This window comes from Lacerta agilis, chromosome 16 (genome assembly GCF_009819535.1).
Source record: "Lacerta agilis isolate rLacAgi1 chromosome 16, rLacAgi1.pri, whole genome shotgun sequence".
Lineage (NCBI taxonomy): Eukaryota > Metazoa > Chordata > Lepidosauria > Squamata > Lacertidae > Lacerta > Lacerta agilis.
The window spans coordinates 33972008-33994614 of NC_046327.1; the positions used below are offsets into that span (position 1 = coordinate 33972008).

The 22607-nt window shown below is 48.0% G+C and overlaps 1 protein-coding gene across 1 annotated transcript in view; it reads right to left on the reverse strand.

Moving 5' to 3' along the window:
* Positions 1 to 8880: 8880 nt before the first annotated feature.
* Positions 8881 to 22607, reverse strand: part of PDE4A (phosphodiesterase 4A) — a 266902-nt gene continuing 253175 nt past the window's right edge. Inside the window, 7 exon segments of the mRNA XM_033173528.1 lie at positions 8881 to 9298; positions 9301 to 9379; positions 9381 to 9514; positions 11733 to 11915; positions 13226 to 13348; positions 15794 to 15948; positions 22490 to 22589. Coding sequence (XP_033029419.1) covers positions 9143 to 9298; positions 9301 to 9379; positions 9381 to 9514; positions 11733 to 11915; positions 13226 to 13348; positions 15794 to 15948; positions 22490 to 22589 — 930 coding nt within the window. The 3' untranslated portion in view covers positions 8881 to 9142.

Genomic DNA, 22607 nt, shown 5'->3' on the forward strand with positions numbered 1-22607 from the left:
CAAGGCGACTTTCCCTTTCTCTCCCCTGCTGCTCCGGATGGATCCCCCCCCCCAGGCCTCGAGCAGATTTTGAGGGTGCCAGCGGGGAAAGGGGCAATTACTTTGCGCACGCGGGACAGCTTTGAATAAAGCCTTTGCAACCATAGGAGCCAAATATTTGAGGGGGTCTGCCTGCCCAAATTTTATGGGCATTGCCCATGGGTGTAGCCAGGGTTTATGTTAGGGGGGGCAGGACTTTTGCTTGTGGGGGCAGAACCGAGCTATCTGCGACTCAGTTGGTCAGTTAAGTATTTTTATTTATTTACTTGGTTTAGGAGGGCAGGAGCAGGGACCAAACAACAGGAGCTCATTCCTTTGCAGGGATTCGAACCACCAACCTTCTGATCAGCAAGCCCTAGGCTCTGTGGTTTACACCACAGCACCACCTGCGTCCCATTCCAGAAATTAGGGGGGCCCATAAAGATCCACTGCCTCAAGAGTCAGGTTTTTTGCCACCTTAACGGTTTCAGTCAATAGAGGCAGAAGCAATCTCTGATTTTATGGTGGTTTGGAGTGGAGGGGGTGGGTGTCAGTTAAAAAATTATGCAGATTCAAGAGCATCCTTACTTGGTCTGACACGCAAGTGGGTGTGCATTCACCTTTTCTCCCGATATCCCATTCATTCTCCCTCTTTTCCTCTTGAGCCCACTTTCTCTCTCCCGCCTTCCTTCAGAAATAGACTGGAAAGAGAAGTTGCTGAATTGCAACTCATTACCAAACTTAAAACCACGGAGAGACCTGGTCTGAACAAAGACATTGGGTTTTTATCTCATTATACAAGACAAAGCTACCGGTATCTTTAGCCATCTCACCCCTTGCTTTTTCCTGTAAGACCAATTGTAGTCGTTAACAGTCATCAACAGGTTTTCCACACCTATCAGCCAATCCCCCATTCCCACCACTCTTCTGAGTAATACCCCTCCCCACTCTCTCACTATATATAAGGGTCTGGTGACTTCTGTTTCAGTGTGTCTGAAGAAGTGTGCATGCACACGAAAGCTCATACCAAGAACAAACGTAGTTGGTCTCTAAGGAGCTACTGGAAGGAATTTTCTAATTTTTTATTTTGTTTTGACTATGGCAGACCAACACGGCTACCTACCTGTAACCGCCTTCCCCCAGATGGCCCGTTTCCCTCCCTGCCCCTCTCAGCGTCCTGGGTTGCTCCCCTTCTTACTCTCAGTTGCTTCATTTTTTGCTCAGGTGCTAATCTGAGCCTTAAAAAGCACATCAAGCTGGAAAAGGAAGGTGGGAAAGAGTTCTGCTCTTCCTCCTTCAACTCTATGTGCTTTTCAGGAGGGGGAGGGGGGAGAGAGAGTGTCACCCATGCGCAGAGTGGGGGGGTTACAATGATAAAAATAGATGGTTATAAATTAGGGAGAATGATTTACCAGGAACGTGGCACCGGAGAACAGAAACTGCCCCGTGTAATAATTACGAGGTCATGTGCTACTGAGTCACAGAGAAGTCTTTGGTGTTCAGGGGAAAGAAGCAAGTCATCGGTGTTGCATTGCTCAGCTTCCCTTTGCCAAACCTCTGGCATCCTTCAGGACAAAGAAGTGAGAGTCCCCCACTGGCAAGGAAGGTTAAAGTTACAAAAATTATCTGCTCTGCTATATGGAAGTAGACCTACCCAAAGCAAGGGAGAATGTCTGTGGGCCTGGTGCCATATATGTGTCTCGTAAATGCCTCAGGGAGCATCAAATCAGGCAAATTGTGGGCTTCTGGCCTGATCCTTATGTTTTTAATAGCAAATGCAGAGTCAGATTTGATTATCTAGGGTTGTATCCAACTATGTTATTCTCAGAGCCAATAATAATAATAATAATAATAATAATAATAATAATAATAATAATAATTATACCCTACCCATCTGGCTGGGTTTCCCCAGCCACTCTGGGCAGCTTATAGCACATAAAAAATTGCAAAACATTAGACATTAAAAAATTCCCTAAACAGGGCTGCCTTCAGATGTCTACTAAAAGTCAGATAGTTGTTTATTTCATTGACATCTGATGGGAGGGCATTCCACAGGGTGGGCGCCACTACTGAGAAGGCCCCCTACATTGTTTCTATTAACTTCAATGGGTCTACTCTGAGTAGGATTAGCATTGGCTGCAACCCCTAGCATTAATTTGCACTCGTTGACTTGTTATATCTTTAGGTGCTACTAGAAAACTGCTGGTATTAAGGTGACTTAGTTGTGGACAGGCACTATCAGTAAACTATCATAACCTCTTACAACAAAGCCCATTTTCCAAGGTGCTATGGGGGGTTGTGATTGAACACTTTTATACAGAGCACTTTGTGAAGAGGACCAGAAAGGCTTTATGTCCCAGGGCAGAGCTCTTAAGTTATCTGAGGAAGCTGCGTGCGATACTACTTACTCAATGAAGTATGTGGTTGGTTTGATGGAAGTGTCCCCTGAGAGAAAGAAACACAGAAATTGTAAGGTGTGCAACTAATTAATGTGATTACTCTAAATAAGGGATAGTTCATATAATACCAGTCTTGCATGCACATGAAGGCTTATACCCAGAACAAACTCTAAGGTGCTACTGGAAAATTTGTTTGTTTGTTTGTTGTTGTTAGAGAAGTGATAGTTTGGCCAGTTTTCAGTGAATGTTTATAGTATGTGGAGTAGGGCCTAGGAGGCATTTACATTGCAATTTATTAAACCGAGTTTTCACATTTATCCGATCATGATTGTGTTACATCAGTTGGCTGTCTACATTGCATTGAATGACTGAGGTTGCAAACTCATGTCATTGGGCTCAGCGGATATTTCTCCCCGGTAAACATGCATAGAAAATATACATGCAGTTCAATCTGTTCTCCCAAGGCAGGCTCACAGGACTCACTTTCGCTCCCTTCCCTCTGGATTAACAGGAGAATCATTTGCATATCAACTGGGGTGGGTGGATAAGGCCCCTTTAGTAAAACGGAGGCTTACTCCCAGGCAAGCGAGTATAGCACTGCAGCAAATTCTTCGCAATCCAGAATGCGGTGTTCAGCAAACACGAATGCTTTGCGTCCTGCACATGAGCTCGTTTTGATTGTATGGCTGTATTAAACCCTGTAACACATTATCTTGTGTGATCTGTTTGATTGCTGTTTTATGTTGATTCTGTAAACTGTCCAGCAGAGGGCAGGCTAGAGGAGCAGATTGACTTCATGCCACTGTGTTCTAAAAGTATGGAAGAGGCTGCATCCGTTTTCTACACATGTATCGTTTTATAAACTTGTGTCCCCACAGCTGACTCCCCTGCTCCAGTGCCAAACCCCCTCGTTGGGGAAAATGCTTCAATCTTCTGAGCTGTAAAACTGTTTGAATATTGTATTTTTATATTGTTGCAATGTAAATATTGTATTTTTATATTGTTGACTGACGAAGAGCGAGTCAGAAATCAAACATACAAATAAAAATACATTTTGATTAATTTATATCAAGCCCATTATGACAGTGACACAGTTCTGAGGCAGTTGTTTTCAGTCCCTTACCAACACTTAAGTTCATTCTGCCACGATTCAGCATTTTTATTGAGTTAATTTACTGTAATAAATTGTATAAAACTGCAGGGTTCCTCCATAAACACGCTACCTGAATGGCCCCAGAATCCGTTTGGGGCCCTGGAGATAGAGGACCCTTTCCTCCTCTAAACCTGGATCATTTCCCTGATCCAACCCACCTCATCCACTGCTATTTGATGATCCTCAGGGTCCCTTCCAACTCAAGGGTTTCGATTCCATGATTCACAGGACAACAGTTGGAGATGCACAGGACAACAAAAGCTGGTTGGGCGTGCTTACAAATCTGCTAGTGATTCTAGGAGCACTAGAAACTTTGTTGTTTTTGCTACAATGCAACTGACTAAAAACAATTAGAAAGCAGCAAATAAAGCGTCTTATTTAAAACGTTACAATTACAAAGACGCTCCAGGAGGAGGGCAGAAGGAGCATGCCGTGCCTTGAACTAGTTCAACCAACCCGCTCAGCCGTCAGGAACCATGGCTGTTCAATAGCCCATTGTTGCACGAAGTGTCCAGAAGGTGGCAGCAGGTAGGTAAGACATTGCCCCGTTTTTTGGAAAGAAGAGATTTTTACCTTGTTTATCTCTTCCTTGGTAGCCTCCAGAATAAATCACAGCAATGCACCACATAGAGTGATGTTTTCGAAGAGGACCCTGCAGAAACAGAATGTCTGCTGCTCACCACCTAATGGCACACAGCTGTCCTGATTTGCAGCAGCAGCAGCACCAGTTGCCAATTAGCATCCGGACCCAATTCAAGATGCTGAACCATGAAGACCTTGCATTGCCCAAGACACTTCTTATTTCAAGAAGTGGCACTTAGCCTTTGCAGTGTAAGCCCTGCTCTGGGTGCTTTCACTCTGTGAAGGACAGTCATGTTATGGGGAGCTGAAGCTGATGTTACTATTGGTCCATGGCTGTGTGGCAATCCTGTTTTCTTTTCCTGCTGAAGGGGGCAAAAAGCCCATCTTTCTAAAGGCCTTTGACTGCTGCTTTTGTTAACTGATGACTTCCCGCATGTTCTATTAATTGCAACAAATAGTTACCGGAATTTTATTTTTTATGTTTTATATAGGTAATTTTTGTTTTTCATTCTAGCCGTGTGTGTCTGTGCGTCAAAATAGATCATGGTGGCTTGTAATCAGGACAGCCTGAGAGTGCCACGTTCAAGACAGACATGAAAAGGGGATGAGTTTGTGAGAACAGTGAAAACCCCACGGGACGAGGCACAGCATTAAAGTCAAAAGTCTTTGGAGCTGCGCCGAGTGTGTCGCTACTCCAATCCAAGAGCCCTTGAAGATGGCACCACGTCTCGCTTGGAAAGAGTTGGCATTCCTTGGGGTTGAATTAAAATAATGCCTGCTGGGCTCCTTGGCTCCTGTCCAGGGCTAGCCCAAGACACTTTGCTGCCCAAGGCAAAGCAACAGATCCCTCCCATGCCCCCCCACATCTCCAGGGCAACGGCATCCACAGCAATAGAACATTAGAGTTTGCTGCCCTCTTAAAGGTAAAGGGACCCCTGACCATTAGGTCCAGTCGTGTCCGACTCCGGGGTTGTGACACTCATCTCGTGTTACTGGCCGAGGGAGCCGGCGTACAGCTTCCAGGTCATGTGGTAAGCATGACTAAGCCGCTTCTGGCGAACCGAGCAGCACACGGAAACGCCGTTTACCTTCCCGCCGGAGCGGTCCCTATTTATCTACTTGCACTTTGACGTGCTTTCGAACTCCTAGTGGGCAGGAGCAGGGACCGAGCAACGGAGAACCGCCAACCTTCTGATCAGCAAGCCCTAGGCTCTGTGGTTTAACCCACAGCGCCATTCCCTCTTACGACACCCAAAATGAGATGCCCATAGCAGCTGCCTTAGTCTGGACCTGGCTTTTCCCCTCTCCTTTTGGCCTCCAGGGATTGAAAAAACACTCACACCTCTTGCAGCCTTGCAGAGAAGGCAGGTGAAGGTCACAGGCACAAAGACTCCCTTTCTCCTGGTTTATTGTGAGCTCGGCTGCTGAACGGTTTTGGTAACATTCGAGAGAGAACATTGCAACAGCTGATTAACGACACTGCAAGGAAAAATGACAATTCTACAATTTCCAATGTGTCTATATTACACCATAAATACACAGACAGGAGAAACGGGCAGGGTCAGGGCCTGCGTCCCAGAGCTCTCGAGGAGAGAATGCAGCTGGAGAGTCTCTCAGAGACCTCATTGCTCTCCACAATACACTCCCCACAGGTCCTACGGCAGGAGTTTGGGGAGAGAAACCGAGGCAGGGCTGGGAGGGAAAGGGAGGGTATTGTTTGTAAGGTTCTTTTACTCTTTTTAGAATAATTTACAATCTGCTTATTCACAACTATGTACAGTCCAAACCCGACCCAACAAACTCATGGAACAGAACTGCATACAAAATAAAAGCTATACACAAATCAGAAAGAAAGAATTCCTCTCTCTTTCCCTTTTTTTTTTCTTCAATTGAGGCTTCAAGAAAGAAAAGTGAAAAAATACAAAGAAAATGGCTACAGTACTGTGTTCAGAAATGGCCATGTTCTCCTTGGGTAGGAAAGGAGATACCCTACACTGGCTTTCGAGCAGAGACCAGGGGCTGCAGCGGATGGCAGGTGTTCTAGGGGCCGGCTGCCTTGCTATAGCGAGCACATCTCTCCACCCCAGTTGCCCCCCCGCCCACTACCGTGCTTGGGTTGGAACCGTTCTGGAAGGCTCCTTGCTGCCTGCCTGAACCTATGTACTAGGAGAACTGGCCAAACAGAAGTCAATGCAAAGTGGGTGGGATGGAAACTTTGCAAAAGAGGAGACATGGCTTTGGTTCGAAAGCTCAGCGTGGTGATGGGAATGGGACCTCACTTGTTATTGCTTCACCACTTTACATGGAGGGGAGAGATTAGGGCAGGCACATGCCAGCCCTGAATGGCCACATAAGACAGGCTAAAGGGGATCCCAGTCCTGGCCTCACCTCCAGTGGGAGAGATGCTGGCTCAGGTCCACTCAAGACTCACATTGTCGAAAGGCCAATCCGCTCACAATTCACTTGTGTTGCCGCTCTCCCACTTTCCTCTCCCTCTGCCTCCAAAAAGAGGGGTTGGGCCCTCTAGCCAGTGGGGGGGGGGAGTGATCCCCCAGAATCCAGCCAGCCAAGGACTAGCTACAGCTTCCCCAAGTGAGCAGAGGCACAAGAAAAGAGGGTCCAGGATGCTTGCTTCCTGTGGTTCTTAGGACTGGATTCCCTAGCACTGCTTGTCCATGGAAATATCTGATGTCCCCAGAGCTAAGGAGAACGTCCATCCAGGGGTAGGGCAAGGCATTTGTGGATGGAGAAAAGTTCACCCTCTTCATGCCAGGACAATGATGCAGGATACTAGCAAATTATACTCTGCTGCTGGCTGGTTAAGGCAAAGAATAAAAGCAGCCAAAAAGATCTCCTTTTGATATTCCACAGAGCAGATTCTTTTCTTTCTCTCTCACGGTGATTTCTGGTGAACGGGTGAGGCAGCAGCCGGCCCTGCTTCTCTAGGAGAACTGTCAGGAGGCAGACTGGGCTCCTTGTTCTGTGCCCAATAATGGAGAAGTGGGGGGAGAGACCACCAGGAGACCAGCATTTGGCATGGAGATCTGTATAGCAAGATCAGCCCCGCGGAGGGAAAGAAATGCACATTTCAGATCCCCTTTCTCTGGCCAGTTTCACGCATGTGGCAAAGCTGCCTGTGTATTTCACTTCAAGGCAAGTGACCTTAAAGTAAGAAACCTGCACACTGCTTAGACTCCTCTTTTGGCTGGATTTTCTGTAGATCTGACTGAGCTCTGAGAGATGGAGCTTCTCCACAACCAGACCCAGGGTCTGAAAAAAGCTCTTGGCTTATGTCACAGCAGTGCGAGAATGGTGTGGGGTTTCTGGGGACATGTAAACACATAATTTTCCTAGGAAGAAGGTGCCCTGAGGTGGATCCTCACCTCTGGAACCAAGAGTGTTAGAGCCTCTACCCTTTGAACTTAATAAAGCCCCCCCCACCCCCAACCCCAGCATACAAACTTCACAAGTCAATCTATGTGATCCAGCCACATTACACTGCATTGCACAGAAATAAAGACTTGGGTTTCATTCATACAGACTCTGCTTGTATCAAGCCTCCTGCGAGAAAAATATGTGCCAAGAGGCACATGCAAATAGTTTGTTTGTTTGTGGTCAGTATACTCGCATTTCCTAGTTGACAAACCTGTAAACAGGGAGAGGGGTACTGCAGTTTAGAGATTCATCAACTAACAAATCACAGGTTTTCAGACATAAAGATGGTGGTAACTTGCAAATCAGTCCTTAAATAATCATCGCTGAAAAACATAGTCTCTCCTCTTATTATTGGGTTAGGAAGGATGCAAACCAACCCCCCTCTCTCCATCTCATCCCCATTACTGGGAGAGGAATACTCACCCCTGAGGTCCCCTATGGAGCTGTCTGGGCAAGTTGGCCAGTTACAACCATTCAATCCTGGCCATATTGCCTTTTCTTTCTTTCTTTTGTGCAAAATGATAAACGGAGGAAGACTTGGCTATTTGGAAACTCAGATAAAATGTTTTGCTTATTTTGATTTCTTGTTCCCTTTTGTTTTCTTTAAAAGTAATGTCTTCTCCCGTTTGCTTCTGGGAGAATGTTATGGCGTCACAGGCAAAAAAAGAAAAAGGAACTCCCCACCTGCAAACCATTTATTATTATTATTATTATTTAAAAAGTGCATCAGAAAGAAAGGAAGGAAGGAAGGAAGGAAGGAGGCAAAGTCCTTTCTTCTTACCAGTCCGATGAAATCAAAATAAACTCACAAAAATAAATTAGCAGTAGCTTAAAAAAATAAGTTACAAAAATCAAAGTTATTAGAACTCCCCCCCCAAAAAAAAATCCCCAATGTTTTGAACACCCTGTTTTCCAGCTAGGAGGGTTATGCTGCGATGGGCAAAGGGAAGGCACCAAACGACCCGGAGGGCATGTCTGAAGCAAGGGAGCCAGATGAACAGAAGGGGCAAGTGAGAAAATTATTACTGGTTTTTGGCGTTGAAGCCCTGCAGTGTCTCTGCTTTGTTTATACTACAAATGGCTTAAAATATTATTATTATTATTATTATTATTATTATTATTATTATTCCACTTGCTTGGCCATTGCCACCACTTCATATATGCTTTTCATCATCATCGCCCTCCTTCTGTTCCTGATGGCACCAGTCTTTTTTTTTTTTAAAAAAAAAAAGCAGCAAAGGAAAATGATAACTCAGCAACAACGGAGAAGAAAGAAAGAAAAAGAAAGCAAAATTAAAGGTAAGATTATTTCTGGAGTGCTTGGGCCGCTCACTGAAGCAGCAGGGCTACTGCCCCCCTTGCTTGGGCCAACCTGGTTCTACAGTTGCTGTGTATATTTCCCTTTTTTTTCTTGTTGATTTTCTTTTTATAAAAAATACAATAAAAATAAAAAATGAGTTTTTTTCGTTGTTTTTTTTTATCCCTGCCCCTCCCTCATGAAAACTTTCGTGTGTGTGTGGTTTTTTTTTGCTTTTTCAATTGTCCCTCCCCAAAGTCATGATGTGCCGGGAGACGTGTCGTTCGCTGTGCCGTCCGTTAGTCTGTCCTGCCCTTCCTGGGACTCGTGTTGCTGCTCCTCTGTGGCTGTGTAGTAGCTATTGTCCTCGTCGCCAGGGCTGCTGTGGTCCTTTTCAGACTGCTCTGAGTCCTCCCCCTCTTCCTCAGAGTCAGCTCAAACTGGAATTTCTCCAGGCAGGCTTCGTCGTCCTTCTCCGTGTCGTCCGGAGGGGGGAGGGCTCTGGGGGATCATGCTGTGGTACCAGTCCCTGTTGTCCTCGAGGGTGTCCAAAATGTCTTGTGCATCTGGGTGCACCAGGTCCGACCACGTCTCCCACAGCGGGTGCACGATGTAGTCAATGAAGCCCACCTGAAACACAACCGAGGGGCAGGGAAAGAAGAGGGTTGGTAACAGGACGGTGAGCAGCACCGCCAACTGCAGTCCCTTAAGGCAGTGTTCCCCGGCCTTGGGTCCCCAGATGTTTTTGGACTACAACTCCCATCATCCATAGCTAGCAGGACCAGTGGTCATGGATGATGGGAGTTGTAGGCCAAAAACATCTGGGGACCCAAGGTTGGGGAACACTGCCTTAAGGGACACCCATGAACTCATCCTGTGCTTCCTCAGGCCACAGAAAACAGGCCTGGATGCTTTTGAAGGTTTGTCGGTGAGGGGTCGAAACAAAATAGAAAATTCTTTCCAGTAGCACCTTAGAGACCAACCGAGCTTGTTCTTGCACACGAAAGCTCATACCAAGAACAAGCTCAGTTGGTCTCTAAGGTGCTACTGGAAAGAACTGCAAGAAGATCAAACCTATCCATTCTCAAAGAAATCAGCCCTGAGTGCTCACTAGAAGGACAGATCCTGAAGTTGAGGCTCCAGTACTTTGGCCACCTCATGAGAAGAGAAGACTCCCTAGAAAAGACCCTGATGTTGGGAAAGATGGAGGGCACAAGGAGAAGGGGACGACAGAGGATGAGATGGTTGGACAGTGTTCTCGAAGCTACTAACATGAGCTTGGCCAAACTGTGAGAGGCAGTGAAGGATAGGCGTGCCTGGCGTGCTCTGGTCCATGGGGTCACGAAGAGTCGGACATGACTGAACGACTGAACAACAACAACAAAAAATGGCAGACCAACACGGCTACCCACCTGTAACTGGGTGAGGGGTGGTTATTTAGGTGCTAGAATAATGCAGGGGCATTTTAACTTCTCTTAGCCCAGAGTCATTGCCCAGAACAGTGGAGGAATGGCCTGGGGAGCACCCAGACGGGTGGGCTCCTAGCCACTCCAAGCCATAGTGGACAGGCATAATTTTTGCATCGCTGGGCCTGTGCCCTTGGTGGCGGACAACCTGGCTAACCCCTAGGTATGTCCTTGCATCCTCACCTCTGGGTTTTGAGCATAAGCCGTAGCTTTGTCCTTTCAAGATTCTCCAAAGTCACGAGGAACAGAAAAATAGTATTCTGCCAAAATTCTCAGAGGCTTTCCGTAAGACAACATGCTCCATTCCCTGTACCAGCTATTCTCGTTAGTGCTAAAACGAGTGCGGAAGTTAGCTAAACTGTAACTATCAACCCCCCTTCCCCTAACGGCTGTCCTCTCTAGCACTGAAAGGGTGAGGTACATTAAAGTATTTCTAAAAGGCAATAGAACAGTCGGTTCAACAAACAGTGGGGCAGTGCTATGGAGGAGTGGGGGGGGGGCTTGTTATAGCTGGCTAGGTTCTCTCTTTCAAAATGGCACAGCAGGGAGATAGATCTCTGTTAGCAAAATAAAGCTTTCTTTAACAATGGTGCAGACATGGGTGTGATGGCACAGTTTCTAGTCCAGAGGTGCATGTGACTTTTGCCAAGCCACATTCCACAAAGCACACACAATCATAAATGACCTAGTAACTGTGGGAAGAAGAGCACATTCCCAGTTCCCAGAAGGAGGGAGCCAGGCAGAGGGGATCCAGGTTCAACCCATGATATTCCCAGTCAAAAAGGGGGCCCAGGAAGCTAAGGGGGCTTGAGCCAGCCTGACAGAGGAGGCCGCACCCGGCTTTGTGGTCCCCAAGGTCTGACAGCATAAAGCAGCTTCTTTTTGCTTAAAACAGCAGTTTCTTACAGGGAAAAGGCAAGTTTCCGGCAATGGATCCTCTGTACCAACTCATGGCCGCCAATTCCTTGCACAAAAAACCACTTGCCTGTAAAAGACTCAGCTATGTCTGCTGGAAGCCATAAGCTGCTGCCTCACAGTCACAGGAAAGAAGCTTGCCTGCCTCCCAGTGCCAGATTCCTGCTTTCCTCCAATGGACATGGCAGCTCCCCCTTTCTCCTGTAATGGATCTACGGTTTCCTTTCGCCTTCTGGGCTGGCTATGTTTATTCCCTACTTCCTCCCTTCCCCCCAACTTTTGGTGAAGTTGCATTTTTGCCGAAACTCAGGGATGGAGCGACGATGATGCTCCAAAGATAAAGTGGGTTTTGACAGCAGCCATCTCATGTCTGAACTTTCCTAGCCTTGGTAGCAGCAGGAGGGAAAAGGGATCCCTCTCTGCCCTCCCCCCCCCCAGGAACAATATCCCACTTGGCCACCACGCACCTGCGATTTCTCCACAGAGGCCGTGTGCTTGTCACACATGGGGCTGATCTCCATGCCCCGCTCCCGCTCTTTGTCCCCTTGCCGGAAGAACTCTTCCATGATCCGGTCTGTCCATTGCCGATAGAGCTCCAGCGGCTTCGTGGGGTTGCTCAAATCCGCACAGTGAACCATGTTCCGCAGGACCTGGTTGGGGTCAGGAAGCACAGGGACAGTCAGAGAGGGGCAAGGATGTGGCAGCACCTCCTTCCTGGTTGTCAATGCTGTGCAGCTGAGCACCAAAACCTTGGGAAGCAAAACGGTGGGTTGCGTGTCTGCATGTGTGCGGACGTACCGTGCAGAGGGAGAAAAGACCTAGATGGAATCAGCCTCCCTCTGCTCTCAGAGCCTAAGGAGGTTGGCGAGTGGGAAACCTAGGAAAAGGACTGTGCAAATGAAGCAAAGGCTCTGGTTGTCCGACCCATGTGGCTAATTTCCTGCAGCACCCCAGCTGTAAGGCCCTCTCGGTCTGTTACTTGGCGTGGGCAGCACCAGCGCAAGAGGGTCCAAAGGAGGGTCTGCAGCTTATTCAGTTGTCAGGTGACAAAAGGAGCCAATGGGCTTTCTAAGGTCTGGGGAGTGGGCAGTGAACACCATCATTGTCGTCACTACTGCCAGGAAGATACAGGCAGCCACAGATTGTCCAGTCACCCGAAAGGGAGGGGCTCCAGCCCCAGGGACACAATTATGCATGTGTTTGTATGCCCAGGCTGTTTCCCCCTGCAGGATCTTTAAGGCAGGTAAAAGGTAAAGGACCCCTGGACGGTTAAGTCCAGTCAAAGGCGACTCTGGGGTTGCGGCGCACATCTCGCTTTCAGGCCAAGGGAGCCGGCGTTTGTCCACAGGCAGCTTTCCGGGTCATGTGGCCAGCATGACTAAACTGCTACCAGCACAACGAGGCACCATGACAGAAGCCAGAACGCACAGCAACGCCGTTTACCTTCCTGCTGCAGCGGCACCTATTTATCTACTCGCGCTGGCATGCTTTCAAAATATAAGGAGCAGCAGTTGAAACACAGGACCTTTCCCCAGTCTTAACTGTGTTTTCAGTGTGTGTGTGTGTTTTAATTTTTAATATTGTGTATATTGTGTGTTTATATTTTCATTTTTTGAAGGTTTCCTTGAAAGGCTTTTGTTAGGCAGCAGGCCAACAATTTAAATAAAGCAATGTCATCCGGCCCCCCTGCCCAAGTCTGGACTGGCTCAACAGCTTGAGCAACACATCTGAGAGCAAGCTGCTGCCAGACGACCCTTGCAGCTGCTTCCCAGCTTCCTTGTTGCTATTTTATCTGAATGCCAGTTCCGGGACCAGCTGCACTTTGCCTCCCCAACCTGCCACCGTGGTGGGGACTGACCTCCTTCCTGCTTATCCTGGGCAGGGCTGTGCCTCCGGACAAGAGGACCCGACCATCCTTTCCCAATCTGTAGCATGCAGGACTTCATCCAACCTTGCCCACCTGTATTCTGTCAGTGTAGTTGTCCAGCAGAAGCACCCCTGAGCTGGTCACTTTCTTGGTCTCCACCATCGTCTTGAGGTCGGCCAAGAGGCTCATATGTTTGGACATGTCGGTAGCCAGGACCTGCAGAAGTATAAGCCATAATTTTTGATAATGGAAGGGGATCACTCTGCGTTTCGACTTTCTTGGGCTTCATGCCTTTGTTCATGGCTCCATCCTTCTTCTCAGGGAATTTAGGCTCCTGTGCAGACAGACAGCAACCCAATGTAGTTTTCTTTCATCTGGCCCAGAGATTTTCAACCTTTTTGTGTCCACGGCTCCCTTGACCAACTACATTCTTTCTGTGGCACCCCTGTGAGGCTCAGGAGCCCAGTTATGTCACCCATTGCCTTGTGGAGGGTTCCCTCAGTCTATTCTCCTCTCCCCTCTCCTTGGGAGTCCTCAGGGCAGCCGCTGCTGCTGCTCATGGTCTCTGAGCTGTGCCCCCTGCTCCAAAGAGAGGTGCCTCCTCACACTGCCCCACAGGGACCTAGGACTTCCCAACAGCAAGAGCTGAAGGACAGGCTGACTGGACTCCCTCACCTGCTGGCTTGCTTACTCTGAGGCTGCCTCAGCTCCTGGCAACCAGCACCCCCTAGCCAGCCCCAGAGGCACCATTCGCCTGGGGAGCTTGTAGCCAAGGCTGCTGCAACAAACAGCCATGCAAGCCTTTGGGAGGCAGAGACTCGAGAGGGCATCAGAGGAGGGAGGGAAGGAAAGAGGGACAGAGGCCAGTGTTGCCCACAGCACCCCTGACCATCATTCAAGGCACCCTAGGGTGCCACAGCATACTGGTTGAAAACCACTGGCCTAGCCACTCCATGAAGCCTAGTGACTGTGGGACTGCCACTCTCTAGAGGGGCTTCTACAGTCCTCTCCTTAGTGCTCTGGAGGTTGTTCCACCATATCTGTTCTAAGGAGAGACAGGCTGAAGAAACACCGGGGCTGTCAGCTGATGAAACCATTTTTAGATTACTTACCGGTAATCAGGGACCTTTTAACTGATTATTTCAATCAACTAAATTTACATTAGTTTGAACATTATCATAACGCCAATGAGCTAATCTCTCCCCCACCCCACCCCCCACATTCAGGATTTTCTCTGAAACAACAGAAGCAACCTTAAAGCTAAATTAGGCTAGGGCTGCAGGGTTCTGCATATTCTGGCATTTAAGCAAATTTTGCAAGAAGTCTGCTTCGTCTGTCATCACCCACCCGGAATAGTTGGCAAGAAAGTGAGCCTTGCTAGCAACACATCTCAGTCCACTTGGCTCCATCTCAAATATTATACAGAGCCAGTGTGCCTGTTTGGGGCTCATGGGAGACGGGACCAGGATGTTGGGCCTGCAGGGCATCAACATAGCAGTCAGCTCCCAAGGATGCCTGTGCTCCAGTTGCTCTGATAACATCATCCCTCCAACCCACAAACCGCTGACTGGCCAAGCCTTTTCTGACTGGGGTTGCTACATACTCATCAGCAGGGTCCTGCTATGAGTGGGCCCTGTTGTGCCCAGAGCAGTCTACAAAGTGGTTGGCTGATCTAGAAAAAGGAAGGATGAGGAGGGAAGGGGAACCCCCCAGATTGAGATGGGACATCGTTCTGCCTGGCAAGCTGCAACGCTTGGGCTAATGGGACATGTGCCGTCATGCGACACGGAATTCCACCCACCCTCTTTTTTTGCCAGGGAGTGAGAGGCTGCTTGTTGGTTTTTCTGCCTCAGCCTTGGATGCTGTGTATCTGAACTTTGGGCATTGGTGCCATTTGGGATGTGCCTTGCGCTACCGTGGTCAATATGTCAGAGTAACGGTATGCCACTGTTTCTAACTATATATCCAGTTACGGTGGGTAGCCGTGTTGGTCTGCCATAGTTGAAACAAAATAGAAAATTCTTTCCAGTAGCACCTTAGAGACCAACTGAGTTGTTCTTGGTATGAGCTTTCGTGTGCATGCAATATCTGAAGAAGAGTGCATGCACACGAAAGCTCATACCAAGAACAAACTCAGTTGGTCTCTAAGCTGCTACTGGAAAGAATTTTCTATTTTGTTATAACTATATAGTCCTGCTTTTGGGGAACCGGAGCAGAGGGGACCAACACAGAAGCCAGCGAGACGGGAGGCAGTTTCTGCACTAAGACAGAGGATCAGCCTTGCCACCCATTCCTCAAATCCCAGGTCACATTTCCCTGCTTGAAGTGTAACTACAATTTCCTCCCGTGTCGGTCTTTGCACACACAACTGCTGCCATGACATGTGTACAATGGGCAGCAAAGGAACGACAGGAGGCAAATCAAAATTATTCTGCTCATTAGAAGGTCCACCAGCTTGGTACTTCAGACAGAAAGCCTGACAGGGATGATGTTCCTTCCTTGAGCGGCGTCATTGTGAGAAATATAGCAGCAAGTTTCATAACCTCTGCTTTTAAACAACCGGATTTCCCAAGGCAAAAAATGAGGAATGGAACCTCGAACTGGGAGACCCAGCCCAGGGATGGAGTAGGGGGAACGCAGGCTCTCCTTTCTGAGGCTCACCATGTCGATGACCATCTTCCGCAAAGTCTGTCGCTGCCTCTTGCTCAGGTTCTGGAAAATGTCGCAGTTCTCCTCCTGCAGCAGCTTGAAACCCACCGCCAGGTGATGGTTCTCCAGTACTGACTCGTCGTTGTACATCAGCGCCAGCTCCGAATCTGCCAAGGAGGATCACGTTAGTCGGTGTCACGGAGTACAGGAACGTATATTTCATTTTAGTTGCTTACATCAGCATATGGCTTACAGGATAAAAAAGCAAATGAAATAAAAATGAAATCATCAAACAATTTGAAATTGCTCGGAGCAGCAGAAAGGAATCGTGAAACTGCCGGGGAACTGTCCCTGGCACAGCGCAAGGTGGTGGAAGGGCTCTCGGGATGCTAGAGAGAGCCCCGGTCCCACCTGACCAGCAGCACCTCCTCTGGCAGCAGAGAGAGCAGCGAGGCTTCCAGCGGGGAGGGGCAGGCTTTTCAGGGTATGGAGGGGAAAGGCTCTGAGGATGCTGGAGAGACCTCACACTCCTCTTGCTCAAGGGGCGAGGAAGGAAACACGCAGCTTCCAGCGCCCCAAAGGCGTCGAGGGGTGAAACGAAAGGATGGGAGGCAGGGTTTCCGTAAGTAAGTAAGTAAGTAAAACTTTAATACGGTCAAAGACCAGCAGAAAAATAATACAATTCAATTCCTAAGTTAAATTTCTGTATCTTATAATAATATTGAATATTACACAATTTTAAAATTGACTATTAAAAGCGTGGCTATTAAAAGCTGAGTCTCTGTAGCCTCTCCGACTGTTATGGGTTACTTGGGATCATTATCTTTGGTGATTGCTTTCATCATGGCATGTCTTATTCTTGTCACCACGTAGCAATATTTAGCTACAACCCTAGTACTCTCTATATCTGTGTCAGCTAGCAGATAGTTGGTGTATACCAAAGCTCTTTTGTTGGGGTCAGAACCGGAAGGGGCCATTCCCGGATTTTTTTTAAAAATTGTTCCTTGATAATTTGTCACCCCCTCCATTATGGAACACGGGGCGGACCGCCCCCGCCCCCTTGCTACGCCCCTGCCTTCACTGTCATGTGATGCTCAGGATGACTCCTGACCCCCCCCCCCGAGCCAATTCCAGGGACCTTGTGCAGGACTTCCACTGATGGGGCGTCTTAGGTGCATCTCGAACACTCGTTGCCCCAATTCCACGAGGCAGCCTCTCTTTGGATCTGCCTTTCTGAAATTTTGGATCTGCTCCCTTCCTGAAAATTTGCAATTTTTCTTGGGTTTTGAGAAAGGGGCGTTTAAATCTAGAATAAAAATCGACACAGCACCTTGAGCAAGTTTTGCAAGCATGTGTGCAGGTGTCAGGTCTGAACTGGGCTTCCCTGTTAGGAAGATGGGGTGTCGCCAGCCTCACTTTCTTCCCCCAACCCGTTTCTTGTTCTCTCGCAAAGCATCAGAGTCCCCTCCCGTGCCTAATTTTACTTTGCTGGCACACGTCTTCTCAGGTTACCTAGACAACAGGGACAGCCTCTCCCACCCGTGGTCTGATTCAAATGATTGGAGAAAGGACTGTGCTTGCGGCAGCACAAAGTAAGGTGGAGGAGGAGGAGCTGCTGGTGACTGGAAGGAAAGCGCATGTTCGTGTTTTAGTTGAGCAGAGAGAGGCTGCATTATCCCACCACCTGGGTACAGTGGTACCTCGGGTTACAGATGCTTCAGGTTACAGACTCCGCTAACCCAGAAATAGTACCTCGGGTTAAGAACTTTGCTTCAGGATGAGAACAAAAATCGCGTGGCGGCAGTGCGAGGCCCCATTAGCTAAAGTGGTACCTCAGGTTAAGAACAGTTTCAGGTTAAGAACGGACCTCCAGAACAAATTAAGTTCTTAACCCAAGGTACCACTGTACAGTGAAGAATAGAAACACTCTTAAGTGTCACATGCAGAGATCTCAAGACGGTTACAAACTGCATTGAGTAGCACACCCTACCCAAAGCACCGCATGTTCCAGAGCTGACCTTAGCAAGGTGTGTCTGGATATGTCCCTATGGAATTCGTATGAACACCTGTGCACAAGGATGCAAGTTTGCAAGTATTTCTCTGGCCGAGGTGAAAATAACTAAACCAGAAGCAGACAGGCTTGTGCGTCAAAACTGTCTGCTGCTGAATCCATATGGAGAAAAACGACGAAGCACGTGACGGAAAAATGGAGGAATTTCTGCAACAGCAATGGGACATCAGCTCCGCTCAAGGCATGATGGATAACAGCAACAACCGGGGGGGGGGGGGGAAGAAAGACATAACATCTTACAAGGACAGGAAGAAACACCACGGACAGAATAACTGCCTCACACAGGAAGAACAAGGATATAGTTTGAGTTCCTCACTTGTAGCTTTAGAAATCATTTAATGTGTCAACACAAATAAAAGTTATTAATATTGCTGTTGCTGTACAAGGGATTATTATTATGACTGGAATGCAATGGAAAACAGTAAGATCTTGGAACGCAGAAATTAAGCAAATAATCAATTGATCAAATCTAGCATGCGGTGGGCCACTTTAAATTATATAATTCGGTATTTTGGTATTAATAATTGCATTATAAATTGGTATTGTTATAATGAGGCTATTACTGGATTGTAATTGGAAACTAATAAAAATTATATATATATATAATCCATACGGAAAAGGGGTGGGCTGGAAGAGGCACGTCTTCCTGCCTGCACTAATGGTTGCACCTTCAGCTGTTTATTTTCCAAGTGGGCTCTGAAACTGGATGCCACTACAGCTGTAACGAGCACCCCCTTCTTCTCTCCACCCCCCCCCAAGCATGGGGCTTTCATGCGCATTCCAAGCGGATGCACATGAAGCCCGGTGGTGCTTGCGCATGTTCCAGGCGCATCCTCACCAACCGGAAAAGGATGCTCTGCACGTGGTTCCCGCTGAGTGAGAAAGGCACCCATGAGAAGAAGAAGAAGAAGAAGAAGAAGAAGAAGAAGAAGAAGAAGAAGAAGAGGAGGAGGAGGAGGAGTTTGGATTTGATATCCCGCTTTACCCCTTCATGGATCACTGCCTTGTCGTGGCGAAGGGGCTTGAATTACTCAGGGAAGCTATGAGCTATGCCATGCAGGGCCACCCAAGATGGACAGGTCATAGTGGAGAGTTTGGACCAAACGTGATCCACCTGGAGGAGGAACTGGCAACCCACTCCAGTATCCCTGCCAAGAAAACTCCATGGACAAAGACAACCAAGTTTGGCCTTGGAGTTCAAAATGAACACATGGACATCACCAGATGGGCGACATCGAAATCAGATTGATTATATTCTACCAGAAAGATATAGAGGTCTCATACACCCCAGGTAGTGTGGTTGCTGACCTTGAGCCAGACATCCTGGAGAGTGAAGTCAAATGGGCCTTAGAAAGCCTTGCTAACAACAAGGCCAGTGGAAGTGATGATATTCCAGCTGAACTATTTAAAATCCTAAAAGATGATGCTGTTAAGGTGCTACACTCAATATGCCAACAAGTTTGGAAAACTCAGCAGTGGCCAGAGGATTGGAGAAGATCAGTTTACATCCCAATCCCAAAGAAGGGCAGTGCCAAAGAATGCTCTAACTACCGCACAATTGCACTCATTTCACACGCTAGCAAGGTTATGCTTAAAATTCTACAAGGCAGGCTTAAGCAGTACGTGGACCGAGAACTCCCAGAAGTGCAAGCTGGATTTCGAAGGGGCAGAGGAACCAGAGACCAAATTGCAAACATGCGCTGGATTATGGAGAAAGCTAGAGAGTTCCAGAAAAACATCTACTTCTGCTTCATTGACTACGCAAAAGCATTTGACTGTGTCGACCACAGCAAACTATGGAAAGTTCTTAAAGAAATGGGAGTGCCTGATCACCTCATCCGTCTCCTGAGAAATCTGTATGTGGGACAAGAAGCTACAGTTAGAACTGGATATGGAATAACTGATTGGTTCAAAATTGGGAAAGGAGTACGACAAGGCTGTATATTGTCTCCCTGCTTATTTAACTTATATGCAGAATTCATCATGCGAAAGGCTGGGCTGGATGAATCCCAAACCGGAATTAAGATTGCCGGAAAAAATATCAACAACCTCAGATATGCTGATGATACAACCTTGATGGCAGAAAGTGAGGAGGAATTGAAGAACCTTTTAATGAGGGTGAAAGAGGAAAGCGCAAAATATGGTCTGAAGCTCAACATCAAAAAAACTAAGATCATGGCCACTGGTCCCATCACCTCCTGGCAAATAGAAGGGGAAGAAATGGAGGCAGTGAGAGATTTCACTTTCTTGGGTTCCATGATCACTGCAGATGGTGACAGCAGTCACGAAATTAGAAGACGCCTGCTTCTTGGGAGAAAAGCAATGACAAACCTAGACAGCATCTTAAAAAGCAAAGACATCACCTTGCCAACAAAGGTCCGTATAGTTAAAGCTATGGTTTTCCCAGTAGTAATGTACGGAAGTGAGAGCTGGACCATCAAGAAGGCCGATCGCCGAAGAATTGATGCTTTTGAATTATGGTGCTGGAGGAGACTCTTGAGAGTCCCATGGACTGCAAGAAGATCAAACCTATCCATTCTCAAGGAAATCGGCCCTGAGTGCTCACTAGAAGGACAGATCCTGAAGTTGAGGCTCCAGTACTTTGGCCACCTCATGAGAAGAGAAGACTCCCTGGAAAAGACCCTGATGTTGGGAAAGATGGAGGGCACAAGGAGAAGGGGACGACAAAGGATGAGATGGTTGGACAGTATTCTCGAAGCTACTAACATGAGTTTGGCCAAACTGCGGGAGGCAGTGAAGGATAGGCGTGCCTGGCGTGCTCTGGTCCATGGGGCCACGAAGAGTCGGACACGACTGAACGACTGAACAACAACAACAACAACATCCCGCTTTATCACTACCCGAAGGAGTCTCAAAGCGGCTAACATTCTCCTTTCCCTTCCTCCCCCACAACAAACACTCTTCAGAGAAGTGTGACTAGCCCAAGGTCACCCAGCAGCTGCACGTGGAGGAGCGGGGATGCGAACCTGGTTCACCAGATTACGAGTCCACCGCTCTTAACCACTACACCACTGCTTGCCACTTAGTGAAACCACTTTCACCACTTAGTGAAAGATAGGAAACAGGAACACAAAAAGCTGCCGTAATATGGAGTCAAACCATTGGCCTGTGTATCTATGGTGACTGGCAGTGGCTTTCCAAGATCTCAGGCAGAAGTCTTTTCTAATCCTACGTTGGAGATACAGGGGATTGAACCAGGGGCCTTGCACTACAGGTACTGAACCACATGAGGCGCTGCTGCAATGTCACTTTCCCGCTGGAGAGGACTTGACTGGGTCAGCACGCTGCCTCTTCCCCAGGAAGAAAAGATGCTGGGAGCACCTGCAAGCTGCCACCTGCCATGGACCGTTTGGACGCAGAGGAATGGTAGGAGGAACCAGCTAGGGAAACCCACAAGGGAAGAAGGCTCAAGAGTGGTGGTGGGATGACAAGGAGTGGTCAGATGGAGAAGGAAGAGGAGAGAACTGGGAAGAAGAGGTGTTGGAAGCTGAAGAGGTAACAGCAGTGCTTTTTTTCTGGGGGTACACATACCCCTAAACATTTTGTCAATCTAAGTTTGGCCTCATTGAGGGGCAGTATTTCAATATGAGCAGGAATATGAAAGTACCCCTAAACATTTTTTTTAAAGAAAAAAAGCACTGGGTAACAGGGCTTAATGAGCTGTGGGAGTCTGTGGCAGAGAGAAGTCCAGAATCAGAGGCAGAAGCAGGTGAGTGGAAAGAGGAAGGCCAAGAGGCAAAGGTGAGTCCACCTGATGAAGAACCACGGGTGTCTCCCCCCCCCTGCTGCGACAAGTTCTCCTCCCCCGTGGCTTCATGCAAGTGCAGTCTCTGATTGCTCGGGGGAAACCCTGGAGAGGAGGGGACCGAGACAGATGTGGGGAATTTCAGTTTCGGCAACTGATCCCTGAGATAAGACCTACCAGGAACGAGCTCCTTTGCTCATTAGGCCTGACACTCCGCTAATTCTGTGCAGATTGCATTCTTGCTAACGAAGAGTTAATGCCAATTCCCACTGTGGAGGGTGCTTCTGCCTCAGCAAAAACCATGCATGCAGCACCCTTTGCCCCAATGGGGGGAGGGACTGTGACTGGTCCCATCCTCCCCAGTGTGTACAGGCTGCTGCGCAGCATTCTTTAGCGGGAAAGGTATGTCAAGATTCCTCTTGCTGGGGAATCTGGGATGCAGTCCCAATTATCTCCCTGGCCTTCACTGTTGATGTTCTCCCTGCATTTTCTTGCCTCAAGGTAAGTTGGTGGAGAGCCCCGGGGAAGTGGAACTGGGAGGGAATGAAAGTAAACAAAGCCCTGCTCAGAGCATTATGCTGCATCTGCCCAAAAGCTGCTTGTGGGCATTTGAGGAGAGGCGTTTCACCTTCTAAGTCTCTTTTCTTGCAACAACCCTATAGCAACCTTGTCAGAAGAAAAGCAGTTCAACCTCACGCATGATACGGTGACATTACAAGGTGCAGGCAACGTGGAGGCACATTCAAATCCTTTTCCGTCCAAGATCTCCTCCATATATGACACAAATGTGTACCCCTCCCCTTCTCCCCACCCACTCATGTCCCCCCCCGACACCCCTTTGGCCCCCCCCCAATCTCCCTGTGCTACTCACTGGTATTGATCAAGAACTGGTTGGAGACACCAGGGTGGTCCACATCATGGATGGCAGCAGCAAATATTGCAGCCAGGATCTCGAGGTCGGTGAAGACAGCCTGCAAAGGACAGGGGGA